At 46.6% G+C, this 17020-nt stretch overlaps 1 protein-coding gene across 1 annotated transcript in view; it reads left to right on the top strand.

Annotated features, from left to right (window-relative positions):
* Window positions 1-11622, top strand: part of ERICH5 (glutamate rich 5) — a 39706-nt gene extending 28084 nt beyond the window's left edge. Inside the window, exons 4-6 of the mRNA XM_075550823.1 lie at window positions 7873-8535; window positions 8641-8844; window positions 11290-11622. Coding sequence (XP_075406938.1) covers window positions 7873-8535; window positions 8641-8844; window positions 11290-11426 — 1004 coding nt within the window. The 3' untranslated portion in view covers window positions 11427-11622. The remainder of the gene's footprint in view (window positions 1-7872; window positions 8536-8640; window positions 8845-11289) is intronic.
* Window positions 11623-17020: the final 5398 nt, after the last annotated feature.

Here is a 17020-nt window from a genome sequence, read left to right as displayed (position 1 = left end):
TGGAATAGTAGGGTCAGCTAAGATCGCTTCATTGGCACTAGTGGAAGGTTATTTGTTGGACTGCTAACCCCAAGGTCATCAGTTCAAACCCATCAGCCACTTCTCCATGGAAAGATTAAGCTTTCTGCTTCAGTAAAGGTTTCGGGCCTCAGAAAACCACAGGGCAGTTCACCTCGTCCTGTAGTGTGACTGAGGGAAATCTGCTTGGTGGACGGGGTTTGGTTTTGTCTATTTTGAGTGGGAGCCAGTTGCTATGGTAGTGCTTCCTAGGTATTATTCCATAGTTATGGTTATTGCTCCTTGCTAAGTGCTGCTTGTCCTCCCAATGTACATGGGATGGAGGCATGTTGTTGTTGTTGTCAGGTCCAAGTCAGTTCCAACGCACAGTGACCCTGTGCCCCACAGCACAACCCATGCTCACAACTGCTCCTATGCTTGAGCAAAATGGCGGCAGCCATGGTGTCGATCCATCTCATCGAAAGCCTTCCTCTTTTCTGCTGTCCCGCTACGTTACCAAGCATGGTGTCCTTCTTCAGGGACTGGTCTCTCCTGACAACCTGTCCAATGTGTGTAAGTCAAGTCTTGCCATCGCTGCCTGTAAGGAACACTCTGGCCGTGCTTCTTCCAAGATACATGTTTGTCCTTCTGGCAGTCCAATGTACTTTCATAGAGAGACTTAATAAGGTTAGCCAGGAGTCAAACTCACTCCCAAGGTCATTGATCTCTGGCCTTCCAGTTGTGCAGAATGCCCTCTGCCTCCACCTACAGAAAAGAACCTGCAAAAATACAAAAATATGTTGTTTTCAAAATACAATGACAGGGCATGCGGTTAATCAATAGGATCTTCTCAATGTTGAGTATATGTGTTTGGTGGGAGGGGGGTGCAGATAATCATGATAAAGATGCTTTATCTCGTTTGAACCACTCCAGAAAGATTAAGATGAGAGGCAGTGCTATTTCTTGGGGATCCTTTCCCTAGTTTGAGTGACTGTTTGCAGGTTGCATTTTTAAAAAGATGATTATGTTGAGGACATTTGTGAACCTCAGGTGTACCCCTAAGATTCAGCAGATCACATGAGAAGGAAAATTAACACCAAAATTGTGGACATAAATGCTCTAGCTATGACAATGCCTAATAGACCACTTGCTCGTTTGCGACACCATTGTGTGGACAAAGAAATGTCCCCAGAGCCTTTTGTTTCGTGGGGACGGGTGCTCAGCCCTTGACATAGGGGATCAAGGTGTTGAGTCTGTTTTAAGGCATCACCCACTTACTCATGACCATCGATTCAATTCCGACTCATAGTGACCTTACAGGACACGACTGAACCGCCCCTGTGGGTTTCTGAGGCTGTAAATCTTTGTGGGAGCAGAAGCCTCTTCTTTCTCCCATGGAGTGCCCGGTGGGTTTGAGCTGCTGACCTTCCAGTTTTCAGCCCAGTGCCTAACCCACTATGCCACCACGGCTCCTTAGGTTGAAAGTATGAAATATGTTTCAAAATACACATCGCAGGGCCAGCTTCTGGACGTGTCATCGCATTTCCCCCTTGCTCCTTTTTGTGCGTGAAGAATCTTGCCCTTCGGATGCGATGCACCCACATCTGGCACGGCTGCATGACATTGCTCAGCTCACTTCACTGGCCGTCCTACTCGCTATAGTACGTGTTTTTTGGCCGACCTTTGTGATGAGTCTATGAACACGTTTCCAAGTTCACTCCCTATCCCAGTGGTCTCCAGCGTAACCTTGGCGATCTCGCTCAGTGAATCGTCTTGTCATCGTGAATTTCCTCATCAACTTGATTAGTTGCCCTTCTTAGATTGTGTGACTGGCAGCTAATTTGAAAGTTTCAATTGCGGATGAAGTAGGAGGGGAGGGAGGAGGATAGCCCTCTTCCCAATTCTGTCCCATAGCCCCCCCCCCACCAACACATACGCAGAATTAATGCCCACAACTTGCTCCTGAACTCTTGCGGTAGCCTCTGGCACGAGTCTCCTTCATGCAGGATGTAGTTCCACTCAGTCTCTGAGGCAGAGTCCCCACAGCACCCTCTTCCTCACCCCTCCCAACTGAGGCTTTGCCATGGCTGCTCCCTCCTCAGGTCACGGAACAAAGGTGCTAATATGACAGACAGCGCCGCACTGGCCCGTGACTGGTATTTCCGGCCAAGATTGAGCATGTCCAGACTCTACCACTTGGTCGCACTGTCTGCACACATCTTCAGCATGTATTGAACCATAGACCAAACTCTTAGTGTCACATTCCGCCTCAGTTTGGTTCATCCAATCCAGAATCCATAGACCCTTCCCTCTTCTGTACCCCACCCCTGAATCAAGCATTCTGTCCATCCATGCATGCCTCTTATCTCTGGGTCCTCTCTAATCAGTACTAAACACGATGACATTGGCCATTGAGCCGGCTCCAAATCTTAATGAGCCTGTAAGAACAACATCCCAAACTGCATTGTCGTCGAGTTGATTCCAACTCATAATGGCCCTGTGACAGCATCACACACACACACACACACACACACACACACACACTGCCACCACATCGATTCTGAGGCACAGCGACCTTATAGGACAGAGTAAAACTGCCCCTTGGGCTTCTGAGACGGTAAACCTTTCCAAGAGCAGACAGCCTTATCTTTCCCCAATGAAGTAGCTGGGGAGGGGGGTTCCCCAATACTGGCCTTGCCATTAACAGCCCACACTGTAACCAAAGCAGGACCCACTATGCCGTCAGAGCGTCTTACAGCAAGTCTACAGCATTGGGTGAAGCAACTTCATAGGATAAATCTATTAAGGACAGGCAGCCTCAGCTTTTTCCTGTGGAATAACTAATTCGTGCTGCCAGCCCCTAACTTATTCTTCAAAAGTCTTAAACATTTAAAAAAATTTAATATAGTATTTTAATTTTTTGTTGCCTTGAATATTTTAATTTTTAAAGCAGTGTTTGCTTTACAGAAAAATTACATAGAAAATGTGAGAGCCACTTCCCCTCGCCCCTCCGCACACAGTTTCTAGTAAATGCAGTCTTTGTACGGGACTGTTCTGTGGGCTTTGAAAGGACGCGGTGGCACGTTCCTCTAGTTCTTTAATGTCCCCTCCCCACTACCATGACCCCAGTTCTACCTGTACACCGGTACAGATAAGAGCTCTCGACACATGGAATTCAGGGCAGAAAAACCTCGCAGGAACAGTAATGGGAGTAGCGATACCACGAGGGTAGGGGGAAGGAGTAGGGAAGTGGGAGAAAGGGTGAACCGATTGCAATGATCGATGTATAATCCTCCCCTCCCCACCAGGGGGACAAACAATGGAAACCATGGGTGAAGGGAGATAGCAGACAGTGGAAGATTTGAAAATAACAATAATTTATAATTTATCAAGGGTTCACGAGGGTGGGGGAGAGAGGGGTGGTGGGAAGAGGAGTCTGATACCAAGGGCTCAAGTAGAAAAAATGTTTTGAAAAGGATGATGGCAACATATGTACAAATGTGATTGATACTGTGGATGTATGGTTTGTTATAAGAATCCCCAATAAAATGATTTATTAAGAAAGGAAGGAAGGAAGGAAGGAAGGTAGGAAGGAAGGAAGGAAGGACCTGGTGACTAGCAGTGTGTACTTGACTGTGAACGTAAAGGTTGGCAGTTTGAAACCACTGCGGAAGAAAGGCCTGGTGATTTGCTTCCACAAAGATTTCCGCCAAGAACACCATAGGGAGCAGTCCTCTGTCATATGTGGAGGCACCATGGACTTGGGTGGCTTCGGACAAATACAGGAGACTGCAGAAAGTGGGTGGGGAAATCGCATTATCTTTTCGTTCCGCTAGCCTGTGAGCCTTTGGAGGCCCCCTCAGACCTGCCGTGTACTGCCCACTACAGTGTCCCGCGGAGTGCATGGTCCCACGTCCCTGAAATGTCCCGTGTTTCGCAGATTATCCATTTCTTCTTCCTCTCAGCCCCTGGCCACCCCTGATCTTTGTCACCAAAGTCTTGCCCTTTTTAGATTGTTTTATAGGTAGAATCGTACAGTATGTAGCCTTTTAAGATTGACTTCTTTAGCGGGAGGTTTTAAAAATCTAAATCTGTTCTCCCTCCGCTGCAGCCAGTTCTTAGCCATTCTTCGTACTTTCTGGGTAAAATCTGAGCTCGTTAGCGCCACCCAAAGGCCCTTCATGATCTGTCCTTCCCTCCGCGCTCTCTGCTCACAACCAAACGCCCTGCCTTAGACTCGATGCTGACTCACAGTGGCGCTACAGGACAGAGTAGAACTGCCCTGTGGGTTTCTGAGATTGTAACCGTTTACCAGAGTAGAAAGCCTTTCCCCAATACTGGAGCTGGTGGTTTTGAACTGCGGACCTTGAGGTTAGCAACTACTATGCCATCAGGCTCCTTATCTTCCATGTGTGGTTGTTGTTAGTGCCATTGAGTTGGCTCTGACCCATAGTGACCCTACGCCATCCTCTCAATTGCTCCCATGGCTGAGCGCATTGATGCAGCCACTGTGTCAATCCATCTCGTTGAGGGTCCGCTTTGACACCACCCCTCCACTTCACCAAACAATGTCCTTGACCAGGGAGTGGTCTCGCCTCACGATATGTCCCAAGTATGTACGATAAAGTCTTGCCATCCTTGCCTTTAAGGAGCCCTCTGGCTGTGCTCCTTCCAAGACAGATTGGTTTGTCCTTTTAGTGGAAAATCATGAAGTAGCTATTCATTTAAAGAGACAGATAAACATACTCCCCCAAACAGCTAAAAGCATTAAGTGGGGAGGAGACCTGGCCCACGTGTCTTGACTTACATTAGGTCAGCAGGTAAGTCTTTAAACTATAAGGCCTAAATAGCCATAAAGGGTGGCAAGAAAAAGGGGTCGGGCTGTGGGGAGAGGGAGGAATAGAGGGGAAAGATCACCGGAGCCCCTCTTCCATGCTTGGTTTATTTTCGTTCAGTCTTTCCTGCCTTTGTTTGTGATTTATTCTTTTTCTCTCTTGCTCCCCTTTTCTCCCTCCCTTTCCACATCACCACTGGGAACTGTATGCAAAGCCACTCGCTACTAACGAGTTGCAGTCTGTACTGAAGGGCACAGTCTGGTACTCTCATCAGCAGGTGCTTCAAGCCCTCTTGACTGTCAGCAAGCAAGCTTGTGTTATCTGCATTTCGCAGGTTGTTACAAAGTCTTCCTCCAGTCCTGATGCCACATTTTTCTTCGTGTAGTTCGGCTCCTCTGATGATTTGCTCAGTACACAGGTTGTATGAACAATGGTGAATGACTACAACCCTGAGACACACCTTTCCTGATTTTAAACCGTGCAACGTTCCTGTGTTCTGTTCAATGATTGCTTCTTGGTCTATGTACCCGTTCTGCAAGAGCATAGTTCGGTTCCTGGAATTCCCACTCTTTAAAATGTTACTTGTGGAAAGCAAACAAGCGGCCATCTAGCCCAGAAGCAACCGAGCCCACACGGAAGCAGCACATCAACATAGGTGACCATGAAGGACAGAGGAGACCAGGTCTCCAACATCAAAGGTGGGGTGGTGGTGAGAATCACATCACCGTGAAAGAGGGGGAGTGCATGATGGGGACCCAATGCCCACCTGTAGAGAGCTGAACACCCCTTCCAGAGGGGTAGTGAGGAGGAGATTGGCCACACAGGGTTCAGTGTAACAACAATGAAACTCAAAACCTTCCTCTAGTTCCTGAACGCTTCCTCCCCTCCCAATCATCATGACCCCAATCCTACCTTGCCTTGCGGACCTGGTTGTACCAGAGGATGTACAGTGGTGCAGTGGGGATCTGGAGGCACAGGGAATCTAGGACAGACGAACCCTTCAACACCAGCGGTGGGAGAGGCGACACCAGGAGGGAAGGGCATGTAGAAAGGGAGAACCGATCTCGGAGATCTATGTGTAACTTCCTCTCTGGGAGATTGTCAAGGGGGAGGCGGGTGAGGGGAGACGCCGGGGAGTGTAAGATAAGATATAATAATTATTTATAAACTATCAAGGGACCAGGGGTGGGATCGGGGAGGGAGGGGGATGGGGGAAAAAAAAAGGGAAACCGAGCTGATTCCAGGAACCCAAGTGGAAGGTGAATTATGAGAGTGACGAGTGCAACGAATGTATAAGGGTGCTTTGCTCATTTGATGTATGCACAGATTGTGATAAGAGCCTTATGAGCCCCAATAAAAAGATTTAAAAAAAAAAGAAAGAAAATGATTAGGGCAAAGAATGTACGGATGTGCTTTATACAATTGATGTATGTATATGTATATGTATGGATTGTGATAAGAGTTGTATGAGCCCCTAATAAAATGTAAATAAATAAATAAATAAATGTTACTTGTGGTTTGTTAGGAAGCACAGGGTCAAATGACTCTGGATAGTCAATACAACACAAATCAACATTTAATAAATCGATAGCTAATTTACTGAGCACCTAATTGCCCAGGAGATCTTGGGCAAATAAAGACTTTGTGTGCTTTATTTCATCTGATGGACCCAGATGTGAGTGCTGATTTGGAAAGCGGGCCAGAGCATAATTATTTCCCCATTAGACAGCAGATGGTCTCCGCATCATCTTTTTACGGCATGATGCTAGCCCCGCTCGTGGAACATTGACCTCCTTCCTAAGCCACTTAGCTGTTTTAGTTGTTTGCCAGTTTTCCTGCTAACAAAGCAGTGCCATGCAGTCATTTACGTTTGAACATTTCCCCAAGGATTATGGTTTCGGGATAAATTTCCAGGCGGAACATCACTGGGTCCAAGAATGTTAGCTTATTATTACCAAATTTCTTTGTTTTAAAGATCATTTTATTGGGGGCTCTCACAACAGTTAGAACAGTCCATCCACCCATTATATCAAGCACACTTGTACATATGTTGCCATCATCATTTTCTAACCATTTTCTTTCTACTTGAGCCCTTGGTATCTCAGCTCCTCTTTTTTCCTCCCTCCTTCCTCCCCCACTTCGTGACCCCTGATAAATTATAAATTATTATTCTTTTCATGTCTTACACCGACCGCTGTCTCCCTTCCTCCACGGTTTCCTTTGTTCCTCGCCCTGGGGTGGCGATGGTGGTGGTGATGTGTTGCTGTCTTCCACACTGCTTTTCTTAAACCGTCCCAAACACCTTGCCACCCACTGTTTAAGGTTGAGATGAGGCTTCGTGCTCCTCTGAGCCAGGTGGGAAGGAGAGCCTCTGAGCCAGGTGGGAAGGAGAGCCTCACGTACGTCTCACAGGTGAGATGATTTGGAGGTAAGTCAAGTCCTGAAGGTCCCTCAGGTCGAGGACTTGCCTAAGTGAAAGCACATGCTTCCCAACGCGCCCTTGAGTTGGCTGTGGAACTCGGACTGAGCGTCCTTCACACTCTCCTCTCCAGAACTCTTAGCCTTCACCTGCCAGGGCCTCGCTGCCATCGCAGGTGTTTCCCTTCCGCTCGTTATCATTCAGCCTCCGAAGGAAAAGCAGCCCTCTCACCGCCCAAGGAACAAACACCATGCCACCTGCTGTTCAGTCCAAAGAGGAGGGAGCGTGAGACAGACAGGAGACGGTGAGGACCCAAAGTGGAACGTGCGCAATTAGAATAGAGGCGAGGCCCATGAGGCAGTACCCAAAGCGCCAACCAGAAAACACTGGTGTTGGAGGGCCTCAGGGTTGAAGAGAACGTGCTAGAGGCGCAGACAGTGAAACTCTTTGACTTGGAGAGCTTTGGGGCCCTGGTCTGACCTGTCTGTACACATTGTACTGGGGACTGTCTTGAACTGTTGAATCTACTTTTTTAAATTTCAATTTACTTTCTCAAGTTGGAACCTAAGTACTAATGAATGTTTTCTCTTTGCTTCCTATTTTTAAATGAATGATCAAAAGTCGCTTCAAATAAGTGTTTGCCAAGGAGAGCGCAGAGTGAGTCCTGCTTCGCCCAACCTCAGTCATGTAAAACAGGGAAAGAGCCCACTGTTGATGGCAGCGTTCCAAGAGAAAACCTTTCTCCATCGGAAAAACCCAAGATCTCGACGGTGTCTACAGCTAATGGTGTTAAATCCCTCCATGAACAGCCCCTGGTCTCCACAAGAGAGGATGTAACTGATCAACCAAGATCCACAGCCACGGGGTTAGCTCATCAACTGGGATCCACTGAGAAGACTCAGCTTCTAGAGGGAGCCCAGGAATCTGGGCCACCTCAGCCAGCTGGCAAAAATGAAACAGCAGGAGCCGAAGAAACGAAGAAAGATAGGGAAACAGCGACAACGCAGCCTTTGGAAGGAAATGCTGAGACCGAGCAATTAGGAACAGTAGCTGAGCATCCGTGTGTGAGGATGGCTGGAAATCAGACCTCGCTTGGAACAGTCGACGGCACTGAGAGCCCACACACTGCAGGAGAGACGGAACCGCTAGGACTAGCCACGGCCATGGAGCCTCGGGAAACAGCAGGAGAGCTACAAGCTCCAGAAACAGTGGAGAAGGATGACCAGCTCCAGATTCCAGAAATCGTTCCCAAAGAGAATGACTCTCCAGACATACTGGAGGGCAGTCAACCTGGGGAAACAGCTGAAGAGCAGCAGCTTCAAGCCACAGAGGGAAAAGAGGGGAAGCTCCCACTTCTAGACACAGTTCCCAGAGAGACTGGAACATCAGAACTGTCGGACAGAAGTCAGATTGTGGAAGCAGCTGTAGACACCGATTCTCTGCACAAAGCTCTGGGAGTTCCTGCAAGCATGGGACCCATCCAGATAGCAGGGACAGTTGGAAGCTTGGAGCATCCAGCGGGGATGGTAGAGGCTGCGGCAAGTGTGGAACTGGCCCGGGAAATTCACACCAACCGTTCACGGCACACTGAAGGTAAACAAACATTTTTAAAGGTTCAGGGTGTTTGATGGACTCTGGAGGGTGGGATGGAGGGTGCGGGAATTAACTGACTGGAGGCCAAGTGGTTGAAGTCCATCTAACCCAAGCCAGGAAGACTTCCCTTGCTGGGAGACAGGAATTCTGTGAACGCTCAGTTCAGCTTTCCAGCAATACTTTTCTAAAGCATAGAGTGTATCCAGAATTTGAACCTAGAGCTTGTCTGTGAAATGCAATCAAATGGACTGTCAATTCATTTGTTTATTTTTTTAACAGCTTCACAGACATAGCAGACACATCTCAATTGTTAAGAAAGCAGAGGAATCTTAAAACGGGAGCAATTATACATTGGGTCAGGAGGGTGGTCAAGGAAAAGGTGTAGCATGCCGACTGCACAACAATTGCAGTGGCCCGTCCTGCAGTGTCCTCCGTCAGCAGGGCTGACATGGAGCCAGATGCTGCAGGTTGCCTGTCAGGACCTCTGAAACTTCCCCATGTCCTTCTTCACGAGGCCACCTGTGTGCCATGAGCACACCAAGGTCAAGGCTTAGAGATGGTTGTTAGCAGAGGAGTTGACTTCAATAAAAGAATACACCACATAATGGATCGTAGGGTTTCATTTCCATCTGTGCTCATTTTATCCCGAGTGAAGGGCTACTAGTCGGCTTCTGTAGGAGCCTGCCGGCGAGTCGAACAGTCCTGAATAGGGGAGTGAGGATTAAGGAAAAAAGAGAGACAGAAAGTATTGGGAGGGCAATGGTGAATACTGAAGCCCCGAGTTTATTCCACATTCTCCTTTTATCCATGCAGAAACAACCCGGGATTATGATTACCTCATTGTTAAGCAAGCACATTTGATACACATTAGCAACTCTATCTTCTGCCAAGCCAGACATCCTTGAGAAAATTAAACAACCTATTTTCCCAGACCTTGCACACTTCCTTGTTATTCTTAACAATCTGTTCAAAACATTAAGCCGCAGAAGAAATCAGCAAACACTGACACATAGGTCATGAAACTTCTCAGCCTGAGTCTTAATGGCATTCAACAGGCTTCCCACTCCCTTCTTGTCTTTTTATCTTTATGAGAGTAGAAGAAAATACATATGGTGTCTTGGCATGTGGTACTTATAATATTTAAATGCATTCTCGTGGTATCAATCAAATAGAATTGATAACTGCTTTCTTTGAGTTATGATGAAGAAAAGAATATTTTCTCTTGGGGTATGATTTGCATTCTGGTAAACTTTAGCTCCTAGCACAATATGATTAAGGTTCTCATCTGTTTTCCAATACTTGGATTCACCAGCTCAGCGTCTTTGAAGTGCTAGGTGCTGAGGATACAAAATAAATAAGCGATAACTTCTGCCCCCAAGGGGCTTGTGGGCTAGCAAGTGAAGGCGGACTGATGTAAAATTACATCAGTCAATTGAAATAGTTTATTAAATAAAGGTGTGTAAAAAGTGCTTTGGGAACAAGTGGGAAGCAACTAAAAGTGTATGTAGTTTAGACCAAGCGTGGCAAACTCAAGTCTTTAGGGCCTCACAGGCTGCTGTCCAGCCTGCTTCCAAATCATGGCAACTCCATGGGTACAGAGCAGAACTGCTCATGGGATGTTCCAGGCTGTGGCCTTGTGGTCCAAGGATGTCCTGGTAGGTGCCTCTGAGTGGACCTGACCAACCATTCTTGGGCTAGAAGCTGGGTGTGTCACGTTTCAACCCAAGGGCATTCTGTAGGGAGTGGAGTGAGGGGTACACGTAGCGCCTCAGAGGACCCTGGCGGCCATGGGGACAGAAGAGCACAGTCTGGGGAGTAGAGGCAGCTGTTGCTTGCTGCCAGATGATTGCTCAGTGTTGCCAAACCCAGCTTCTCGAGAAAGCAGATCTATGCATGCGATGTCCAGACTTTGCAATTGCTGGCAATCATTAAATCAGCAGTTCTCAACCTGTGGGTCATGACCCCTTTGGGGGTCCAACAACCCTTTCACAGGGGTAACCCAATTCATAGCAGTAGAAAATGACAGTGATGAAGTAGCAACGAAAATAAATTTATGGTTGGGGGGTCACCACAACATGAGGAACTATATGAAAGGGTCCTGGCATGAGGAAGGTTGAGAACCCCCTTTTTAAATGTTTAACTCGTGTTTTCTTTAAGCACTGTCAAGGCTAAATGAGACAGGTCCTTAGGCACTCCATGGACCACCTTTTGTTTGCTTAGGAGATCAATGGCGTTTTTGATTTGTGGTGTGCTCTGCTGTCATTTCTGGGGTCACGACCCAGAGAGGTGAAGTACTTGACAGTGGCCGTCCAGAGGCGCTGAGAGAACCAGGTCTAAACAGTAAGTTTAGAGCAAGAACGTCTCCCATGGGAAACAAATCGCGGGTTCTTTATCGCTAATGTTGAATGAGGGTCTCTTGATAATCTCCTTTGGTGACTTTTCCAGGAGAGACTGGAGAAATGATCGGAATGGAGAAGGAGGACGAGGATGTACATGAAGGGGTTGAAACAAAAGAAGAGGAAACGGGAGAAGCTGTGGACCCTCCAGCAGCCACAGGGATAGCTGGTATCGTGGTTGAATGATGTGCGGCCGTGGCCTTTGATAACCGAGAAGACATAAAAATGGCAGCGAAGCTTGTGGTCATCGATGTTAGCTCTCAACATCTACATGTTTTGTGCAAGGAGTGTGATTATAGAGAAGTTGTTGGGTCTCTGGACATGATGTCAGTATGCTCTTGTTTATGCCTTCCCTCAGACTGCTAAGCCATGGATCATGTTGTTGGCTCTTTAGAATAGCCATACTGTTTAAAAAAATACTTTTACTGGGGGCTTTTACATCTCTTATCACAATCCATACATTCCTCCAATGTGTCAAGCACATTTGCACATATGCCGGCGTCAACATTTTCAAAGCATTCTCTTCCCACTTGAGCCCCTGATATCAGCTCCCCATTTCTTCCCCCTCCCTCCCCTGCCCACCCTCCCTCATGAACTCTTCATAAGTGTTAAAGATTATTATTTCCATATCTTACATCGTCCTCTGTCACCCATCACCCACTTTTCTCCTCCTGGGAGGGGGTTCTAAGTTGATCCTTGTGATTGATTCTCCCTTTCCCCCTACTACCCTCCCCTAATCCTCCTGGTGTCTCTACTCCCATTGTTGGCCCTGAGGGGTTTATCCATCTTGGATTCCCTGTGTTGCAGGCTCTTATCTGTAGTAGTGTGCATGCTCTGGTCTGGTCCTATATGTAAGGTAGAATTGAGGTCATGATAGTGGGGGCAAGAAAGCACCAAAGAACTAGAGGAAAGTTGTGTGTTTAATCAGTGCTATACTGCACCCTGACTAGTTCATCTCTTCCCTGTGAGCCCTCTGTGAGGGGATGTCCAATTGTCTACAGATGGGCATTGGGTCTCCACTCTCCCTACCCCCAACCTCCCTATTCACCTTGGCTATGATTTTGTTCTGGGTCTTAGATGCATGATACCTGATCCCATTAACACCTCATGACCACACAGGCTGGTGAGCTTCTTCTATGTGGGCTTTGTTGCTTCTGAGCTAGAGGGCCGCTTATTTATCTTTAAGCCTTTAAAACCCCAAATGCTATATCTTTAGATAGCCGGGCACCATCTTCAGCTTTCTTCACCACATATGCTTATGCACCTATTTTGTCTTCAGTGATCATGTTGGGAAGGTGAGCATCACAGAATGCCAGATTGTTAGAACAAAGTGTTCTTGTATTAAGGGAGTACTTGAGTCGAGGCCCAGTGTCCATCTGCAACCTTAAATTTTAACATATAGATATGAGTACATAGTTCTAGTCCCCTCTCATTTATATATATATATATATATATATATATATATATATATATATATATATATATATATATATATACACATATATATACATACACATACATACATACATGCCTGTATTCCAAGTCTCTATAAATTTCCTTTGCCTCCTGGTGCTTGCCTCTATTTCCTTTTACTTTCTTCTTGTCCCACCATCATGTTCGGCCTTAATTCGGGTTTAGTAATTCCTCGCTGAAATATTGCATCCTACGACCTTCCTTATATTGATTTTCAGTTCCCTTGTCCCTGGGTTGGTTCCTCCCCACCCCTTCCTTTCCCCCACCTCCTCTTCTCCCCATAGTCCCCGGAACCTTTGGTCCCGTTCGTTTAATCTCTGAATTATTTATCCTGCCTAGAGGCATGCAGATACATTAATAAGTGCAAAAAAACAGGCAAAGCCAAATAAAACAACAAAGGAAGTCAAAACCAGCAAAACAATAACAACACCAACAAATAAAAAGAAAATAACAATAACAAAAAGAAAGCCTATAAATAATTCAAGGTCTGTTTGTGGGCCTTTATGAGTGTTTTCCAGTTGAGTCTGATGGGGTGCCACACTCTGTCTCCAGAGTTTATTTTTGGTATTCCCTGGGGGTTTCATCACTCTGCTCCCCCCGCTGCTCTGCTGCATGTCCCCAGTGCCTCGCCCCAGTGTGATGGGGACAGACCGAGCACTATTCCTGCACTGTCTCCAGTGCTGTCCCCTGCAGCGCCATGGTTCAGTGAGGGACCCCGTGTCCCATGGTGGGGCCGGCCCTATGGTCCTCCCTGTACATTGTCTGCTCTAAGCAGGAACATCGTCCTCAGGGCTCAGTGGGCCAGGATGTCCTCTCCTCCCTCTCCATCCCTTTTCATTTCTCCCGGGTGCTCTAATGCGATGCGCCCCTCTCCCCAAGCTGCAGCCCCAGGGCTGTCCTCTGAAGTGCGTAGAATAGCCATCCATGTAACCTTACATGACCCAGCGCCAAGGAAAATTAAGATGATCACTCTGGAGTGTGAGGGATTCTCTCGAAGTATGCATCTCGAGGTGCGTGTGGCTGGAGAGACGGGTTGGTAAACTTTAGGCAGTGCACAACAGTACTCATACAGTAAGAATCCCACGGAATACCAGAGAAGCACCACCGCCTCCGACAGAACCACGTGCATCTAGTATGTATGTTCTGTCTGTCACAGAATGTGAGCTAGAGGAGACCTTCGGGAGTATGTCATGTAATTGCTTCCCTACTTGAAGTCTGGTAAGTCGATCTGCTATCCTAGATCCTGATTTAGTCTTCCTAGCAAGGCTAGGGTCCATTGGTTAGCACAGTCCTTTCTCAGGGATCGCCAATACTGGTGCTGTCATAGATGAGGTGTCTTTCACAATTAAAAGCGGTGTTTTCCACGTGCCTCTTTGAATCATCTGTTGATTGTAGATTTTGTGGGGTATTTCCAATGGTGTTATACTTCTGACCAATATTCAAAGTGTTCTAAGTCCATTGACGTTTAAATGTTTCCAGACACGACAGACGGTGGTGATTGAAACCAAGGTTGCTGCCTGTGTGGGATCTACTTCTTGGGCCGTCCTTGTTTCTGAGGACTGCCATTTGTCAGGCTTCGGAGATGGACAGTGTTACCGGAACTGCTGTAGACAGTTCCAGTCTGGGAGCTCCCCAGTCGCTATGAGCTCCTGTGGACTCCCTGGCAGGGAGTGAGTGAGAGATGGAAGGGAGCTAAGGAATCACGATTGTGAAACGCATTTGCAATATTTTATCAATGTTCAAGCAAAGCCCCAGTAGAGCACCACTCTTCATGAATAATTCCAAAGTTACCAAAGGATTTTGGTAAATCATTACAAATAACAATCATACCTAACTGGCTCACCATGTCTCGCCTTGTGTTGTACAGATCAGGATAGAATATTCTGGAGACACTGGGTTTCTTTATCTTATTTTTATGTTTCATCTCTAATGTGGACATTGTAGACACTGCTTTTTTTTCTTCTAGAGATTAATGTCTTTGGAGAGCTCTGGTGGCACGGTCAGCTAACCACAAAGTCAGCAGTTCAAACCCACCAGTCACTCCAAGGGAGAAAGATGAGGCTTTCAGCCTCCCAAACCCTATTAGGGTCACTATGTGTCTGAATCCATTTTGAAGACAGTGGTTTGTTTTACCTTTGGATAAATAACTGATAAAGGATATTTAAATATCCTTTGTTACTCTAACTAACTAATCTGCTCATTAATCTTTAAAAACAAAATGGATATAATGAATACCTGTAGTAAAACTCAAAAGATATAAAAAGTTATAAGATGTTCTGTGAAGTTCTTCCTCCAGTGCCTTTGGTCTTTCTAACACTAGGTTATAAAGTTCTGGGGGCATATTTCCAAAGAAAAAAGCCCATGTTTATCCCAGGCTACATGTACAAGGGGGCTTTTAAAAGTTCGTGGAAAAATGGAATTGAAGGACAATGGGTTTTTTCTATGAACTTTTTGAAGCCCCATAATATATGTTACGTGTGTATTTACACCCCTACATTTTAAAACACACATGACAAAAGAGTTCCTGGACAGTGCAATGAAAACCCTTTAATCTACCCATTCCTACATTAGATTTTTTTTATCTTGCCTAAGGCTGAGAAACTTAATATTGCTACATGCCTTCTAATTTTAGGTCCCCAGGCCCTGAAAAGCATGGACTTCCCATGATGAACTTAAAGAAAAACTTTCCACAGGGCTGGATTTTCTCTCCCTGGAGTTCAATGGTTATAGCTTCGTTTGTGTTCTTTTAATTAATTGAGACAATTCCACTCTTTTTTATACCTAACTGGGAGTGCTCCTTTGAGGAAGGATGGGGAGCCTTTCCTCAGGTACTTCGGAGGTGTTGTCAGGAGAGGCCAGTCCCTGGGGAAGGACGTCATGCTTGCTGAAGCAGAGGGGCAGCTGGAGAGAGGAAGGCCCTTATGCGGTGGATCGACGCGTGGCTGCAACAGTGGGCTCAGGCACAGGGGCAATTGTGAGGATGGCGCAGGGCCGGGCAGTGCTTGCTCTGTTATCACAGGGTCACTGTGGGCCCGCAGCACCTCGATGACAGCTTACAGCACCAGCACCGAGAACAGCAACAACTGGGAGGGAAACGACAACCAAGTGCTTCTTCACTTGGGAGCTCCAGCAGAGAGTGAGCGCATCCATGTGCCAGCAGAGGGGGCAAGTTGCACAGTTAGGAGATGCTCCAGCCGATTCCCAAATCCACCTCTGGGGCTTGCAGGATGGTGTGGTCAAACTGCCCCAGTGGCTTTTCCATTTAGACTCTGGCCTTGGAGCCCAGGGCGTTGCCAATAACCGTTGAGCAGTCAAAACACCACACCTTTCAACAGAAGCTCTCTCCCGGATTGCAAATCTGGCCCTGGACCCAGAGTGCTTTTAGAGGAAAATGTCTTTCCTATGTTGGCTATTCCTGTATCCCCATGCTCAGATAACTCTAGCAGGGTTTACACGCATGTGTTTTTGGTGTGGTTGTTTGGGGTTTATTTTAATTTTTAAAAACACAATTGCTTGTTAAGAGATTGCAATCATCCCATGTTTTAAAATGAGGATAGCTGGAGAATTGGATTCTGCATTCTTTTTCACAAAGATCAGCAATGTGGACATCAGCGAGCCATTCCTGTAGTCCCCCCGTGCCCCCGACCCCCATTTCTAAAGAAAAGGGAAGCAGCCTGCCTGCTGTCTCCTCAGGACTCACCAAATAGCAAGGCACAGCCGCGTCTTCAAAGCGGGAAGCATTTACTGACAGTGTCACGTGCTCTAAGACCGGCAGCGTCTGCCTTCTCGGTTTATGAAGTTAATGAGTGTTTGGATATAATCCTGAGGGTCAGGTTGCAGTATCAACCAGTGAATCCTACAGAGCAGCTGACAGGTGTGATGATTCTCTTTTTAGCTCTTGTTCTGATCAACACAAGTTAGGGAACTCCCTGGCATTGCGAACTCATATGAAGTCAAATTGGAGACTTTCAGCTTTACTTTAATACCACTCAGCAAATTGACTGGACATGTTTAAGTAAATGCTGAGCGCTAACAGCCAGGTCAAGGTTGCTGTGCCCGATGAAATGAGGGGTCTCCAGACATCAAAGCCAAGCTGTGGTCATTTGGGGAGGTGGTAGAGAACCGATTTAGGTGATGTTCATCTAACTTATCCTTTCCATGAACTAATGTGCTACTGACATCAGCAAACTTGCCACTTCCATTCACAAGGGCGGATAAGATCTTCAGCCTCCCCAGTTCATGGGAAAATAGTTAAATACTAACTTTATTTTGAAACGTGTTTCTTTGTCTTATCCTTGGAGAATAGA

This window comes from Tenrec ecaudatus, chromosome 5 (assembly GCF_050624435.1).
Source record: "Tenrec ecaudatus isolate mTenEca1 chromosome 5, mTenEca1.hap1, whole genome shotgun sequence".
Taxonomy (NCBI): domain Eukaryota; kingdom Metazoa; phylum Chordata; class Mammalia; order Afrosoricida; family Tenrecidae; genus Tenrec; species Tenrec ecaudatus.
This window is presented reverse-complemented; position numbering and strand designations above follow the sequence as displayed.